At 54.8% G+C, this 15,393-nt stretch overlaps 4 protein-coding genes across 4 annotated transcripts; 1 reads left to right on the top strand and 3 right to left on the bottom strand.

Moving 5' to 3' along the window:
* Positions 1 to 3,269: 3,269 nt before the first annotated feature.
* Positions 3,270 to 5,814, bottom strand: GGS23DRAFT_606401 (MFS general substrate transporter; the record flags this gene model as incomplete). The annotated part of the gene is made up of 4 exons (XM_051519902.1): positions 3,270 to 4,368; positions 4,488 to 4,630; positions 4,802 to 5,225; positions 5,807 to 5,814. The coding sequence occupies 4 exons, from the start codon at positions 5,812 to 5,814 to the stop codon at positions 3,270 to 3,272; spliced, it is 1,674 nt and encodes a 557-aa protein (XP_051369910.1).
* A 2,550-nt stretch (positions 5,815 to 8,364) lies between these two features.
* On the top strand, positions 8,365 to 9,959 carry GGS23DRAFT_577560 (zinc-binding ribosomal protein). Its single transcript, XM_051516929.1, has 4 exons — positions 8,365 to 8,516; positions 8,900 to 8,992; positions 9,058 to 9,242; positions 9,339 to 9,959. The coding sequence occupies exons 1-4, from the start codon at positions 8,514 to 8,516 to the stop codon at positions 9,376 to 9,378; spliced, it is 321 nt and encodes a 106-aa protein (XP_051369911.1). The 5' UTR covers positions 8,365 to 8,513; the 3' UTR covers positions 9,379 to 9,959.
* Positions 9,960 to 10,240: 281 nt separating this feature from the next.
* On the bottom strand, positions 10,241 to 11,693 carry GGS23DRAFT_598729 (RNA ligase/cyclic nucleotide phosphodiesterase; the record flags this gene model as incomplete). Its single annotated transcript, XM_051518827.1, has 4 exons — positions 10,241 to 10,953; positions 11,056 to 11,271; positions 11,352 to 11,496; positions 11,574 to 11,693. 4 exons carry the CDS (start codon positions 11,691 to 11,693, stop codon positions 10,241 to 10,243), a joined length of 1,194 nt encoding a protein of 397 aa, XP_051369912.1.
* Positions 11,694 to 12,970: 1,277 nt separating this feature from the next.
* On the bottom strand, positions 12,971 to 14,666 carry GGS23DRAFT_577566 (uncharacterized protein). Its single transcript, XM_051516930.1, has one exon. It carries the CDS (start codon positions 14,502 to 14,504, stop codon positions 13,461 to 13,463), a length of 1,044 nt encoding a protein of 347 aa, XP_051369913.1. The 5' UTR covers positions 14,505 to 14,666; the 3' UTR covers positions 12,971 to 13,460.
* Positions 14,667 to 15,393: the final 727 nt, after the last annotated feature.

A 15,393-nucleotide genomic window follows, 5' to 3' on the forward strand; every position in this document is an offset into this window, starting at 1 on the left:
GCCGGGTCCAGGACGCTCCATGTTTTGCCGCCGCACCTAACGTTACAGAAATTGTTCTAGGCCGAGTAACGTTTATTACGAACGGTCGTCGACGACAGACGGGCAAGTCATCGGAAACACGCATTGAATGCACTGCCACCCTCTTAGCAACTCGTCTGGTTCTACTGGTTAGCAATATTTACGTACTATCGACAACTTCCAAGTTTTCACCAACTCGCGTTGTTTCATGAAAGATGGAACCCTCTGCCCATCGCCTACCTGCGTAGGTAAAGTCTCCTGTTAGTTTCCATCTATTCTCGCTCTCTGTTTCCATTGCCTGCGCCTATGCATACCTAGGTATCTCGGCGTGTGCCTCCGTGCCTAGGTAGAGGTAATTCTGTCAGGCACGTAGGTAGGTATACCTTTTCTACGGGTAAGTAACATCGTGAGGTGCGCCTCCTCATCTCCTTGAATCGCTCCAGCGTTGCACGGTCGGCAACGTGAAGATGGACAATTGCGTCTGTCGAGGTTGTTCGCTCTACTACCCGGAAGTAAGACAACGAACACAAAAAACTGATACGGTGTATTCGACTCTCTCTCTCCTCCCCCCCCCCCCCCTTCTCTCTACCTTTGATACAAATCCCACTTGATATTAGGTATAGAATACTCCGATGGCTAGGTATTCAACGCAATTCATAAACTGTATAAAAATAAAGGATGTCTTATCTCGAAAGGGGCGAACACGATCAATAGGTTATCGCACTCGCATACCTACACAGTTATACACGTAGAGATGCGGATGAAAATAAGGCATGGATCGAATTCGGCCTGCGAGGCTGCCTGTTGCAAAGCCCGGACGAGTTGCGAAGGCAATGATCGGCACACCGGTAGCATTTGCTAAGATTGCACGGCTGCCAAGTTCCTGGAAGGCTTTCCCGCTTCTGCCAAGCAAGAGCGCGCGCACGCCTCGAGGGGGGCACAGGATCTGCCAGGCCATCGCCAAGGACGCACGACGTGAGATCCAACATGAGACAAAATGGATGAGCGTACTTTGGTCAGATTTGTCTGCTTCCGGGCCTCTCCACGGATGCCCGAATTGTGTTCGAGACTCTAGGTCAAGGGGAAATGTCAGGAAGTTTAGTAGGTACCTAGGTATAAAGGTACCCAACCTAGACACCTGAGGTAGGTAATAAGGCGGGTAGGTACCTAATGCAGCCTTTAGAACATCTTCAGCGGGTACCTAGAAGAAACTCACAGCGCCCTCAGCTTTTATACAGGTACCAAATGTAGTGCCTTCAATAGGAGCTTAGGCAGGTATTCACGATATATCTAATTGTATGTATTGCCTCCAAGCTTATACATAAATAGGCGCTCATGTAGCAGCCGCCTCGCGGGTCTCGCTTTTACAGGCATAAGGAGGACACTTCAGCTGCAGGGTACTGGGGTTCTGACCTGACCACCTTCGAGCTTGCGTATTTCGCCAATTACCTAAAACCTCCCCTCCCAACCCGCTTGGAAACACTTCTACCCACCCTCCTTTCTTCTATTCTTACGCCGGCGCGATAGCTGGTATCAATTATATAAACTCTCTTTTCAGCCTTCGATCCTCTAGGGGGAATATTTCGCAACATACGCTACTTCTGTCAACCACCTCGTACCAGTGGGCACACATTTGCGCGGAGTCCCCCCCCCCTTCCCCTCCTCCTCCCTCTCTCAAGGCCACTCAGCCCAAGGGTGCCCGCGCAATGTAGCTACATTCAAGCTCTAAACCCAAGGATAATAGGTGGATGCTAAGGACGTACCGAAGGTTATAGCTGCCCATGGGACACGCAGGTTCCAGAGCATCCCGCCCGTCGCTGCACCTACGTAGGTACGACACGTCTCCCCAGCGTGGGCTTCTTCAGCTATCAAACCTAAGTGATCTCCGAGCTCCGGGAACTAAGCGATGGCACCTAAGCCAGAACCTCGGCCGCTTCCCAGACAGCAATGTTCTAGCCGCCTGGTCGTCTCGAGGCCGCCCGAGATTACTTCCGCTGATGGATATCGGTATACATAGTAAGTGGCAAAAGCCACTTACTATGTAGGCCATACGTATCTCGGTATCCTCAAATGTACCTAAGATGAGAGCGTGTAGCGGTGTCGCGTCCTCGGAATCACGACCGATACGGGGAATCCGTCTAGGGTGATCGGCGGCGATGACGTCGGGTGATTAATGCATATGCTAGTGCGTGAACATCTTTATTTAGCGACACACCGGCCTCATCAATCATCCGTCCGGTGTTCGTTCTGCAGGGGGGAGAGTGGGAACGGCTGCCCCGCAGATCAGTCCACGGCCGCGGAAGAGCAGGCCTGTGATGGCGATCTCTACGACTCTGCTGCACTTCCGATCCGTCTGATAGCTGCCCGCAGCGTCCGGTCCGCTAGACGATGAAACAGTGTGCGTACCGCAATCCCGGAATTGTTTCATGCGTACATTGCGACGGGAACGGTCGCCCACTCCGCTGTTACTATTTTATTTCTGGCCACTGTGAGAGGGGCAATGTTATTTACTATGAGATAACATCGCCTGGGCCTGAGAGGTTAGTACACGATGACGTCCCCATGCGTTGATGTCGGTAGGACCCTATTACGGCATCAGGTCGGCAAGAAAGTCGAGTCTTACCGTCCACGAACATCATTGGATGGTCGTAGGATGTGGTGCAAGATCTGACGAGCTCTAGACAAATTTTCTGTTCAACCATCAACGGTTAGCACTGCATATGCCGACCGCACAAGTCATGCCGTGCAACTGCCGCACACTACTACTACCTACCACTACGTATCACCGCGCGGAGACAGATCGCCTATCACCTAAGTGACCGACAGGTGGGAAAAGGGGGGGACCTGGCGGAAGTAGAGGTGACGAGCATCGTGGCAAGCTAGCATGTGGTACGCCGTGGTTGGAAGCCGATATATCTAACAAGGATTGATGCTAACACAGCCTAGAGATAGCGGTAGACACGTCTCTTCACGTACTCGTCATCCTCATTCCGATAGGTATGTCTCCCAGGGCGTTGTGGGAATATGAATACCTAGATATTGTTATATGCTGTATATGCTACCTCTAAAGCAACAGGCTCATCTTCGGCGGAGCCGCTATTACCTATCCTGATGCTCTGTTGCTGTAAGCCGCCTATTAGATCGATTTAATCGTCGACGAGTCCCGAGTTTTCCTGACGGCCCGCGATCGGCGCGCCCCTTTTCAGGATTGGCAACATTTTCTACATACGTACCAGAAATCGCGCCTCATTTCAGACTTCTTCTTTCTTTCTCTCGTGTGCATCGGGCACCTTTGGCGAGCCTTGCTGGCCGGAATTGTTCGCGCCCTTACCACTGGCGCCATTTCCGCGCAGGTTTTCATCCCTAGCCAGACCGCTGTTCTTCTCTGCGAAAATCTTCTTGGTGGCACGCCTCCTTCTTTTGGCGTCTACCGTCGCTCGCCAGCCTCTGCCCCATCGGATGGATACCCACGCGCAAACCGTACCCGTAAAGACGAATAGCGCGCTGATGGTGGAGAACCAACCGACCCCAATGCCGTTGATGGCCGGGAGGACCACGGCCGTACCCACGCAGGCGAGGAGGTAGCGTATCGCGTAGTTTCCGGCGATGACTTCTGCTCCACGGCCCGGCATCACATCGAGGCAGTATGTGTTGAGCGACGGGAAGCAGAATAGCTGCGCCACCCCTTGTAAGAATAGCACCACGACGGTCAGCGGGATACCGCCGACGTTCTTCTCCACTGACCAGCCATAGATCAGAATGCAACCGGGGATAACGATTCCCATGAAGGGAAGAGCCGAGTACATGCGATCCTCGGGGATACGCACGCCCCGCTTTTTGATATACTTCTTGACCACGTAGTCCGCGTATCGCCCCCCGATGAACGTGCCAACCAGATAGCCACAGCCCGGTGCGAGGTAGAATAGGCCTCCCTGCATCGGCGTTGTGAGGTTGTATCGGGGGTTCAGGACGTACCGGATGGGCGTAAGTAGGCTGTACATATTCCAGACGAGGGAGGCGCTGGACATTCCGGTGAGGAGCAGGTTTGGATATTCCCAAAGCAGCACCACGCGCCAGGGGTTGATCATGCCGAGCAGCACCCTCGCCTTTGCTACGCCGCTGTAGCCGACAAGATCATCCATCTTCTTGTGATAGATCGTCTCCGGCAGCAGGAAATACGATCCGACGGCTGCGACGCCGGCCAACCCCGTCTGCAACCAGAATATTACCCTCCACGACGTGAACGTCACTATAATGCCCCCAATAAAGGGGCCAAAGGCCGGTCCCACGAGCGTCCCAGACATGAACCAGCCTGTGGCCGTCCCACGTTCGGTAGGACGGTATATATCACTGTTTTTTCGTTAATAAACCGACCGACTACTGACCACCGGCTACGAGCTACGTGCAGTTATCATCGTAGTAGAGGAAAGTGCTTCGGGACAGAAGGAGGTGAGAAAGAGATGGCTAACCCGATAACTGCAGCACCGACCAAAATAAAGGAGGTACCTTCGAACGCGGTGAGGAGACGGAATACGAAAAAGGCGCCCAGATTTGGGGACAGAGCTGTGCTCATACTGCACAACAAGAATCCGATGGACGTCACAATTGTAACCTTAATCTCACATATGTCAGCTTGCGGACGCAGGTCGTACTGCACGTACCTTATCCACCTGAGTCTATCGACTGGGAACTTCACCAAATACTATCACGCCCCAGGACAGGTTACAGGAGGCGAGAAGCAGGGAGGCGAAAGAAAGGAGAAGGGGACATAGGTGAACCTCACCATTCTGCGGCCGTAAACTTGGCTCATCGGGCCCCAGAACATGGGGGATAGGCCCATGAACAGCATGTAGAAGGCGTTGACGAGGTTGACGATGGAGCCGGTGGTGCCGTACTCGGCGGCGATCTCGGGCGTCGCCGCGAGCACGGAGGTGCTAGAGATTGGGGCAAGGAAGGAGCAGAAGGAGAGTAGGAGCACGATGACGAGCTTCCGGTGGGGGGGCAGGCGGTCGTACATCTCATCCGGGATCTCGACCACGGAGCTCATCGGCTCCACCGGCATGTCCGGCCCTAGTGAGTGGTTCGTCGAGCATTGTTCGAGGCGGTCCACACCGCCGACTTCGTCCGCGTTGGCCGGGCGGATCGAGCCCGAGTCTATCGTGTCATCCGAGCGGGTGGATAACGAACTCCTCGCGGGGGAGTGTTCTCTAGGCCCCGGAAGCCGTGCCTGGCCAGCGTCGGCACCGGCGGCTTCCGGGTGCGGGTCGGCACCCTTGGGCTCGGACATCGGGAAAGGGGAGGATGTAGCCAGGAAGGGAGCCCTAGGCGACTACGTAGGTGGGCGGGTAGGCGGATAGATGCTATAAACGTAAAGGTTGCAGGGACGACCTGTACATCATAGTAGGGAATAACACACAGAATCTTGACAGGGTTGAGAGGAGAAAGAGAAGGAATAGCCGTGAGGCTTCACAACGGGCCTAGCTGGCGATTTTTTTATGACAGAAAGACTATCGGAACCAGAAGCCACAGCAGCACTTGGACACAAGTCTCGTGAGGAACGGGTGTGACCCGAAAAGGGAGGGGCGGAAACAACGTGGTGTTTATTATATCCGGTGAGTGCCGGGCCGGAGAGGTAACAGATGAAAAGGTAGAGAGGAAAAGGGGGAAACGGCCGCGAGAATAACTTCATATTATAAGGTAGGGAAGTCCAACGAGTTACGTATGAAACAACGACCTCCCCCCCAAAACCTAGACAAGAGCCAAAAGGGGGGACCAGGGGAGAAATCACATTCCCATGTAAGCCTTAGCCAATCTGCTCTCTAGCAATGGCAATAATAGCATCGATAACGACATACACGCACCTACATACTAACAGACATGCATTGTGGGCTGTATTGGAATCCCGTCGCTTTTGCCTCAGTCACCCACCGCTGTCCGTGTCCCATGTCTTTCTTGTCTTGGCCTTTTTTTCTTCTCCCCTTCTGGTCCTGGTGTGGCTACATGGGCACAATCCATGTTCCCGTCCCGCCCCTATCTGGCCAACCCATCGCCAGGGAACGCCGGCACCGGATTGGACAGCACTGGACGGACCCGCGCCGAGGATCGGGGGGGTTGAGGAACCTGGGCCGAGCTTGGCCCGATGCGGCATGGGCGGTGGTTTTCTGCCCGCTGGCTGACAGCTGGGCGACACGCCGGCGGGGACCCGGTTGGGCGACGGGAGAGAGAGACGAGATGGACGAACCTGAGGACCGTCTTATCTGCCTGCGCAACTCTGCAGAGGCATGCAGGCCGGCTACGTAGGCATTTACTGCATTTACGGCGCGCCATACAGAGGCCTCCCCGTCCAGGCGATGTACCGTTAGAGAAAGAAAGAAAGAAAAAAAAAAAAAGAGGCGGGATTGCACACATAATAAGGTAGGTAGGTATTACGTGTCGGCCCGGGCGTTGCAGCGTCGACAGCTGGGACCTGTCCCCATTCGGTGACGCATCTCTTCTCTTCTCCACACTTACTAACAATACCGTAACTTACGTACGCGTGTGCATGCTCGCAGACTTTGACGCTTGGACTGGCGGCCGCGATTTCTCGCCCCCGTTGCGTGACCAGGGGAGACGGAGGTTATGGGTTTGTATTTATTGATGTTCTCTCCTCCCTTCTCCCTCCTTCTGTCTCTCCCGCTGTCCGCGAAGAATAGGGCTGGATGTCGCCAACGGCACCCCGTCGAGATAATACCAAGAGGGATGATATACCGCCTCGAGTAGAGCGGGCGAAATGCCGAGGTTGCTATCTACCTATCATCACCTCGCCCGGGGAGGCCGGCGCTTTTCGGCGGCGGTGAAGGGCGAGATGGGGCCGCCGCTCCGGTGCCGCAGGCTCCCTTTCTGGCTTAGAGCTTAGCGATGGGGCTCTTATAGGTGCACGTAGGCCAATGGCGAACGTCGTAATAGGCAGGTTGACCTTGCTTAATCTCTCTCTCTCTCTTTTTTTTCCCGCCCTCCTACTTTGCCATCCCCCTGCCCTGCTTGTCGCTGCTGGCGCTGGTGGGTTAACTCGATGCGGTCGGTCGGACGTCTTGTCGGGATTTACACGAGATTAACTGGGTCTCTCGATGGCCCGTCGCCATAATCCGCCGTAGGATCGGCAGCTAAAACTGCACGACCGCGTTCACGGCCTCCGTTGCCGCTGCGATGGTGACTCCCAGTGCCATGTAAGGAGTCATCGACGGCCATCTGGCCGTGGCGAGACAAGTCGTCCGTATGAGTACATGTCTATCTATACGGGCCTATTGATGCTCTGCACGCACCCTGCCGAATTGCCCAACACTCGCTTCGTTGGGATGGCTTCGAGGAGGGTTGCCGTTGTCCCACCGATTATCACATGGGAACGTGGATGGGACGAACGGGTTCGCACGCGCTCGTGACAACGCATACCTACCTAAACTTACCTAGATGCGTGTAACAGAGAAGCGGTATAACCTATCATCTCGATGTCGTTCTTGGACGATGTGACGACGGAAAGAATGTTGATACGATGGGTTGGCCGTAGACTTGCCTCGTTACGGAGGCAAATGCGACCGCTTCCATGCTGATGGCCCCCCTAGGTGTTGGGCATTGCGCGTTGCGGATCGCGAATTGTGCAAGTCCGCGATAGGCCCAATGTCTGAGATCTATGTGCCTCCATCTCTCTGACCTGACCTCCCCAACATACCTACCCAGCTAACCATCTATGCCTGCTAAGAAACACCAAGTGGGGATCATTGCGGCATCCTGCCCGGTATACTTGCCGGTATATAGGTCGACATCGACCACAGTTGGATAGGAGTGCAACTTCGAGCCTGTGTGTAAGTTATGGAGCGAGCGTACGGGGCACTCGACCGGACCTCTCGTAGTTAGCATCGGCGAGCTGATTGAGACCACTGCGTGCGGATTGGAGGCAGTGTCTCGGGCCGTCGTCTTGTCGATCTTGGGTTGCCGATACCTACGCATGTGCCTCTACCCACATGCAGATAGACGTACGTAATTGGGATGGAAAAAGGTCCGATGCGGATTCGATCGATTTGTGGTGGAAGGATGGGCGATTTGACGGCCGATGAGTGTGCCTTATCCGGCAGGTAAGGGCCAAGTGAAAAAAAGAAAACAAGGAAAAACACCCAAGTAACGAAAGAGGGTGGAGCCTTAGGTAATGTGGCTAGTTAGGTAAGTACCTAAGTATATGTACGTGGGTACTAACAGCATCCAGCCTCACTTTTATGGCTGTGCTTATCGCCAGGATAACACACGTGACTTGTCCACTAAGCCCGCCAATCTCGTCTCGCCTCCCATTTAGGACTAGGCGTGGTTTGGCCCCCTCCATCGCGCACACATCTTCAATTCCACGCAAAAATCCATTTTTGACGACCGACCGTAGGGATATACGGAAAGCTCTACGAGACAACTCTACAGCACCCAGCCGCCGACACCTTTTTCAGGCAGCGCGATTTCGACAAACATCCGTCAAAATGGTACGTTGGATTAAGATGCCATGCCGTGCACCATTTAATAGCATTCCGCACACCGGCCGCGATGACTACACGGCGACAAAATTCACGATGGGAGGGACGTTTCGATGACACGATCTGGTCGAGGAGAACGACGACGACGACGATCATCGCAAATCGAAGGAAAACGAGTACAGAGGAACGATAAGAAAAAGACGGCCGATATATATACCTAATCCATCGGGGCTTCCGACTAGAGAGCCGCGGGGGAGCTTTGGAGGATATCGCTACTATGAACGGCGCTCGTGAGACGAACTGACCTCGAGTCTCGGAATCCGGAGGCGTCACTGCTAACCTGCGCTGCTGTTCTGCATGCGACCACGGGCTGACGCGGGCCTTCTATCTAGGTCAACATCCCCAAGACCCGAAAGACCTATTGCAAAGGCAAGGACTGCCGGAAGCACACCCAGCACAAGGTCACCCAGTACAAGGCCGGCAAGGTACATTCTCCCTCCCGACTATACTCAGGCCCTCGCTGGCGCCTCGATCTGACTTGATTCTCCAGGCCTCGCTGTTCGCGCAAGGAAAGAGGCGTTACGACCGAAAGCAGTCCGGTTACGGTGGTCAGACCAAGCCCGTGTTCCACAAGAAGGCCAAGACGACGAAGAAGGTCGTGCTGCGGTTGGAATGCGTCTCCTGCAAGACTAAGATGCAACTGGCGCTGAAACGATGCAAGCACTTCGAACTCGGGTATGTCCACGTCCCCGAACCCCGTCCTTCCTATGCGATGGGGATGCGTTTTTTTCTCTGATCTCTCGGTCTCATCTCTAACCCTGCCGGCTACAGTGGTGACAAGAAGACGAAGGGTGCCGCTCTTGTGTTCTAAGCACACACACGCGCGCGCGCACGCGCAGAATTTCATCATCATACATACTCTCGGTTATTGCACGTTCTTCATTCCATGGCAAAAGGGTGGTCCATTATACGGCCGGGCATACAACTGGCGACGGGAGTCTTTGATGCTCGGTATTCGAGCACGCATATAGGTTAATAGAACCTAAATCTGCTCCGCTGAACTTCTCCGCCTTTGCCGTGCGTGATGAATTGCAAGGATCCGGGAAGGGCGGGAGGGCGGTTTTGGTATCCGTGTTCTCGTTCCGTGGTCAAGACCACGCTGTCTCCGTAGCGGTAGGTTAATACTCGATATCTACGCGCCAGGTCGGTCATCGTACATGTTCCTACTACGGGTGTGCTGAGAAGCCGTCTACAAATGTGGAGTTTGATGAAAAACAGCTCTTGGTGTGAGATAGCGCAGATCGTTTCGATGCCGACCCCTGACGGAATCGTGAGCATTATGATGTATTATTCCGCCCGGGAACTGTGCGCCCTCATCTTCGTCTCCAAGGCGAGATCTAATCCAGCCACCATAATTAGCATGATAGCATGACAACTTTGAAGCGAACTAAAAGTCTAGTTCTTGGTAACAGCTATGCCTGTGACTGGTATGTGTAATCGTCCAAGGATTTATATTTACGGAACCCGCTAGACATATACCAAGGCCCTCGCCGCCTCGAGGACGTCTTCAGGCAGCTGCTCTTCTCATAGCTAACTGGAATACATATATTATACCTACATCGTCGAGACCTCAGATGCTCGAAGGACGCTCGGCATAGCCGCGTGCCTTTGATGTCTCCACGCACGCAGCGCGATGCGCGCGCCATCCCGGCCCGAGAACAGGGCAGGGCAGGTCAGAAGCCCTCGCCCAGGAGCACGGTGCGGCCGCCGCCGTACCACAGCGTGCCGACGCGGACGTCGAACCCCTTCTCCTGCCCAACGATCCACTCGCCGACGAACCGCCGGCGCGGCGCGGCGGGGGAAGCACCCCCTGGCGGTGCCGCAGCGACAGCCCACACCTCGCCCTCGAGCCAGCGGTTGACCTCGTCGATGGCGTCGACCCAGCGCCGCCGCTGCGCCGCAGTCGCGTGGTCGGCGTCGCCGAGATACCGCCCCAGCGTCACGTGGGCGCTCGGCACGACGTAGCGCGAGTCGACGGCGACGCCGGCGGCGCGGGCGCGGGCCCAGAGGTCGCGGCGCAGGTGGTGGTAGGTGTAGCGGTCGGGGCGGGGGGGCTGGCCTGGCTCCTGGATCGGCTCTCCCTCGTGGTGGTCGTCGTGTTCGTCGTCGAGGGGCCCGGGCTGGGCGGGCGGCGGCGAGGCGCGGGGCTCGTGGCCCGAGGCGGGCACGAAGGACAGCGCGAAGGCCGACAGGTCGTACGAGACGAAGGGGCGGACGAGGCGGGCGGGGGCGCGCCGCCGCGCCGGCGTCGCGGTGTAGTCCGCCAGCGCGCGCACGGCGTCGCGCCCGAGCGCGGCCAGCAGCGCGCTGATCTCGGCCGCCGTCCGCGAGAACGCGAGCTCCAGCGTCGTCATGTGCATCCGGTAGGCGGGCATGAGCCAGACATCTGCGCGCGCGTGTCAGTCCACCAGGGGGGTGAAGTTGTTGGCTTGCTCAAGGGGGGAGCCGGGACCGGAGAAGGGAGGGGTGGAGGGGGGGGGGGCCTTACGCGGCGCGGCGGCCCGGAGCCGTCGCTGGACCTCCTCGGCCAGCTCGAGCACGTGGTTCGGAGGCCGTGCCCACACCGTCATGCAGTGCCTCCGGTCTTCCTGCCGCGCGTTAGCAGGCTGAGGGCCACGAGCTGCGGGGTATCGCGGGTGGGTGGCCCCCCGGCTCCTGGTCCGGGACGGGGGGACACGTGTGCGGGGAAAGGGGGTCGGACGTACTAAGAGCAGACGTTAGCTCCGGTCTAAGGGCAGGCTAGGGCATCGCTGGGCGCCCAGACGCTGGCTTTCTTGTACTCACCAAAACCGGGTTCTATCGCCGGGTTCTCCAGCCGGAGCAGGTACGGGTCGATGATCAGCTCCGTGAAGTCGGGCGAGAGAAACCTTGCCCGCTGCTGCGCGTTGCGTCTGGCGCGGTGCGCCGCGTAGAGCTCCTGGATTTTCGCCTGCGGAGCCCGGTTAGTCCGGACCGTGCCTCGCCGACGCGCGGACCGACGCAGCAGGGGGGCGGGGTTCACTCCACCGGGTCGTCGTCGCAGGCCTCGATCAGGGCATCGTACGGGTTCTCGCCCGGCTTCGGAACCACGCCGGAGAGGTCCTCCAGCTTGTTCCTGACGTCTGTCGACTCGAGAGCGGACCCCATCTTTTTCGTCTTCCGAATCGCGAGACCGGCCGAGGGCGAGAATCTCGAGGCTGGGAGAGGGGATGAAAAGAGGAAGAAGAGAGTGTGTTCAAATACGAGGCCGACTCTAGCGATGAGGAAGGGAGGGGCGGTGGAGAGGGCGCAGATGCGGCTGAGGACCGTGATATTAGGTAGGTACCCGTTGGGTTGGCCCGCCCGCTCTCGAGATGGGTGTGGATTGGTAGGTAGGTAATTATGCCCACTTCGTAACGCGTGTCCGGCGCAAGGGGTCGGGCAGTTTGAAATGCCTATGCCTCCGTACCCACGTTATGGGGGTAAGGCTAGGCTGGGTGTGGACGGCATCGAGTTGTGGTCTGCGACCCAACGAGACAAGGTGAGGGGGGTGAATGCATTACCTATCGCGGGGTGGTGGGTGTAGGCAGGGTTGTAAAAAAAAGTTTTTAAGTTAAGTTTCATTGAAACTTAACTTAACTTAACTTGACTTTTTAAAAATGAAAACTTAACTTAACTTAAAAAAGGGTTTGAAAATAGAAACTTAACTTAACTTAAGAAATTTTCCTAAAAACTTAACTTAACTTAAAAACTTAAACTTTTTTTTTCAACCCTGGGTGTAGGTATCGATCTCGGTGTGCCTACCTGAGGTACCTACCCACCTTAGGTACCTTAGGCACCTAGGTACCTAGGGTAGGCATTAATATTATCGAGAGGTGGGTACCGTGAGACTGCGCTGAGGACGCGCTGGCTAGAGGGGTTCGGTAGGTACCGAAAGGTACCTACAGTGTTTAACTAATAGGCACCTACCCCAAAGTCGGTACCTCGGAGCAGTTTCATCGAGAGTGTGATGCTATATTATTTCTCAGCCTTTCGCTCTCGATCATCACTAGGCCGGCCACGGGAGACAGCCAGTCGACTCACCTCGCTAATGGTTGCTGACTGGATAACGCCTCGCACTGGCGGCACCGGCGGACGGTTGAGAGCAACTATTGCGTTTTGCAAGCTGAACCCTGATGCCACGTCGCAGGTAAGAGAATAGAGGCGGCATCGTGGTTGGATTGCTTTAAGATGCGCTTTTAGGCTGCGATGATCATCTGGATCAAGTAGGCGTCTCGGTAATGTTACTAGATGCTCCGCTCCGCGATTCGCCACCAGGCATAGAAGACGCCGACCGAGATCCCCAAATCCGCCAGCGACGACGTAAGAGACGTTAGTGGCAGATGCCGGCCGTCGTGCTAGTAATTAGAGGCTTCCGACCTTTTCCGATTTTTAATAAGGATAAATCGTTTGTATGTAAACTAAGGTATATAAAATGCCTAGTCTGTATAGGGGTGGCTCGTGAAGAAGTGAGCTAGCTTGTAGTGGTGAGGGTTTAAACATACAATCGCCAAGCGCCAGAACCCGGCTGTAGGTATTATATTATAACTCACTACGGAATTCTCCACGCACCTGGAGCAGGTGGTTGACGTGGCATTTCAAAGTGGAAGAAGCCTCTAGCCCCCAACCCTGCCTCAATGTTCGTTCTTATGGAGTGTTGCGCAAGCTTGTCTCTCCCTTAGGTGGCTATGCCTTCCATTGTGCCTATACCTTTCAACCAATTGCAACAACGAGAGTTGTCACCATGCCGCAGCCAGGTGAGGCAGCGTTGTCTTAGCGGCTAGCATAATTCCGGACTTCCGACCTCATGTTTTCGGAGGGCCTTAAGGGACCTTTCTAGGAGGTTCCCGCGATGCTCGTGGGAGCCGCCCTCGAAACGCGGCTCACCTCGCTACATTAGCCTCTGAGTGTCTTCTGACGGCTTCTATCATCGCCGCTTTTGACCTTGCTATCAGCGGTCGGCCGCACTCTGAAGGTTAATAGGGCGTTGGTCTCTGGGTCGCGCTTAAATTCCTCAAAGTATTTGTTGACAACCACCATTATTGCGCTCTCGGTCGAACGACGCTCCGCCGCTGGGACGCCTGGCTTGCAGATGACGTTGATCAGGTCGGCATTGAGCTTTCCGGCGAGCTCGAAAAACTTGCCTGATTCAGCCAACTTCGCGATGTGACCGTGCGCCAGCTCGTTCCGCTTTGCGTACAGGGCGATGCTCTCCCTCACATCCCGGTATATCGTGGTGAGGGGTAGGAGATTGGTAAGTTTGGTTACCAGTTGAGTCATAGGTTGGGTTGGGGGTTCGCTCTCGAAACAATTTTCGGCGTCCGCCTCCTCTCTGGCCAGTGTCTGGTCGATCGTCGCCCATGACTGGGACAGGAACTCTACCAATACTGCATCGTCGCCAGACTCGGGTTGTGTGGTTGGCGTGGTGCTGGGGGCAATCGACACGCTGGCGCCCGCCGAGTTACCATCTGCAATCATCTGCGCCTCCAGGGCCTCTTGCTTCTTCTGCACCTTCTTCTGGTGGCGCTTGGCCTTTTGTGCAATCTTTCGAGCCTCACCACGGAGAGCCCCGAGTGCTGCAGCGTGGTAATCTCCGTACCTTAGGAGCCATGCGTCTCTCTCTAGCTTCTCCAGCTTTAGCCTCGCGTCCGCGTACTTGGCGTCGATAGCTAGCCGGCGGTCGATCACGCGGCGGATGCTGGCCAACGACTCGGCCGCGAGTATGTTCTGTTGCTCGCCTGATGGTGCTTCTTGTGCCCGCTGGAATTTCGCTAGTATAGCCCGGACGTTTGCCTCGGTCGCCGGGCTTATAATCCTGCAGCCTTGCCTGGTCCGTTGCTCTAGGAGGTCGTCGAGCCACTTGGTTGTGGCTTCTAGGGGGTCTGGTGCGTCGGAAATCGCCCGGCGCTTGCGGTTCAATATACTTGGCGAGTCTGTCATATCGTGTCCTTCTGATGTTGGTGGAGGGGTGGCGTTTGAGAGCGTGGTGGTCGATGTGTATTTATCACTAGTTCTTCTCTAGCTAGGATGTAAGTCGTTAGATGTCGCCTATTCGAAAATGAAGTTGGGTGTTGCTTGTGGGTGCTGCCCTTTTTATAATCCTCTGTATCGGTTGACTGGTTTGTCGGGATATTTATATAAGGAAAAAACCCCGATTTTAAGGTACGTATACGCCGAGGCTACGGTAAATATAAATGTATAAGTTAAATATTTAATTATATAATTAAAAGACATTAATCTAGTAATATAATGAAATTTTATTATTACTATAATAATAATAATAATAATAATAATAATAATAATAATAATAATAATAATAATAATAATAATAATAATAATAATAATAATAATAATAATAATTATAAATAATGATATAATATAAGTTAAATTTATAGATATTATGTAGTCCGTTTTTAATCTATTACGGCTTACCGCCCATAGTTTTTAGTTTAGCTAGCAGCCTACTTTGCTGCAAGTACTATCTCGGCTCCTGTAATACCTGATCTAGAGCTAGCCATGCGGAAACCTACTAATACGGAGGGTAGCTACCCATTGTCGGGTAAGTGAAAGCAATAAACAAGCCCCCAAGCATAATACAACCGCTACCTCCTCAGCGGGATGTCTCTTACATTTAGGAAATAAGCGAGACGACGCCCTCTATAGTACAAGGCGACACATTAAAGCTATCAGCACCGGAAGAGCGTATGTACCTCTCAGGTAGGTGGGCCCCCGGAATGCTAATACTGGTCATACAAAGACAAATGGGGTTACCTATTATCACCACTCGCCGCCATGGGCGCAATCGATGCATGGTCACTACTAGTCGGGT

The sequence above is a fragment of the Durotheca rogersii genome, assembly GCF_024521655.1.
Source record: "Durotheca rogersii strain YMJ 92031201 chromosome Unknown GGS23scaffold_19, whole genome shotgun sequence".
Taxonomy (NCBI): domain Eukaryota; kingdom Fungi; phylum Ascomycota; class Sordariomycetes; order Xylariales; family Xylariaceae; genus Durotheca; species Durotheca rogersii.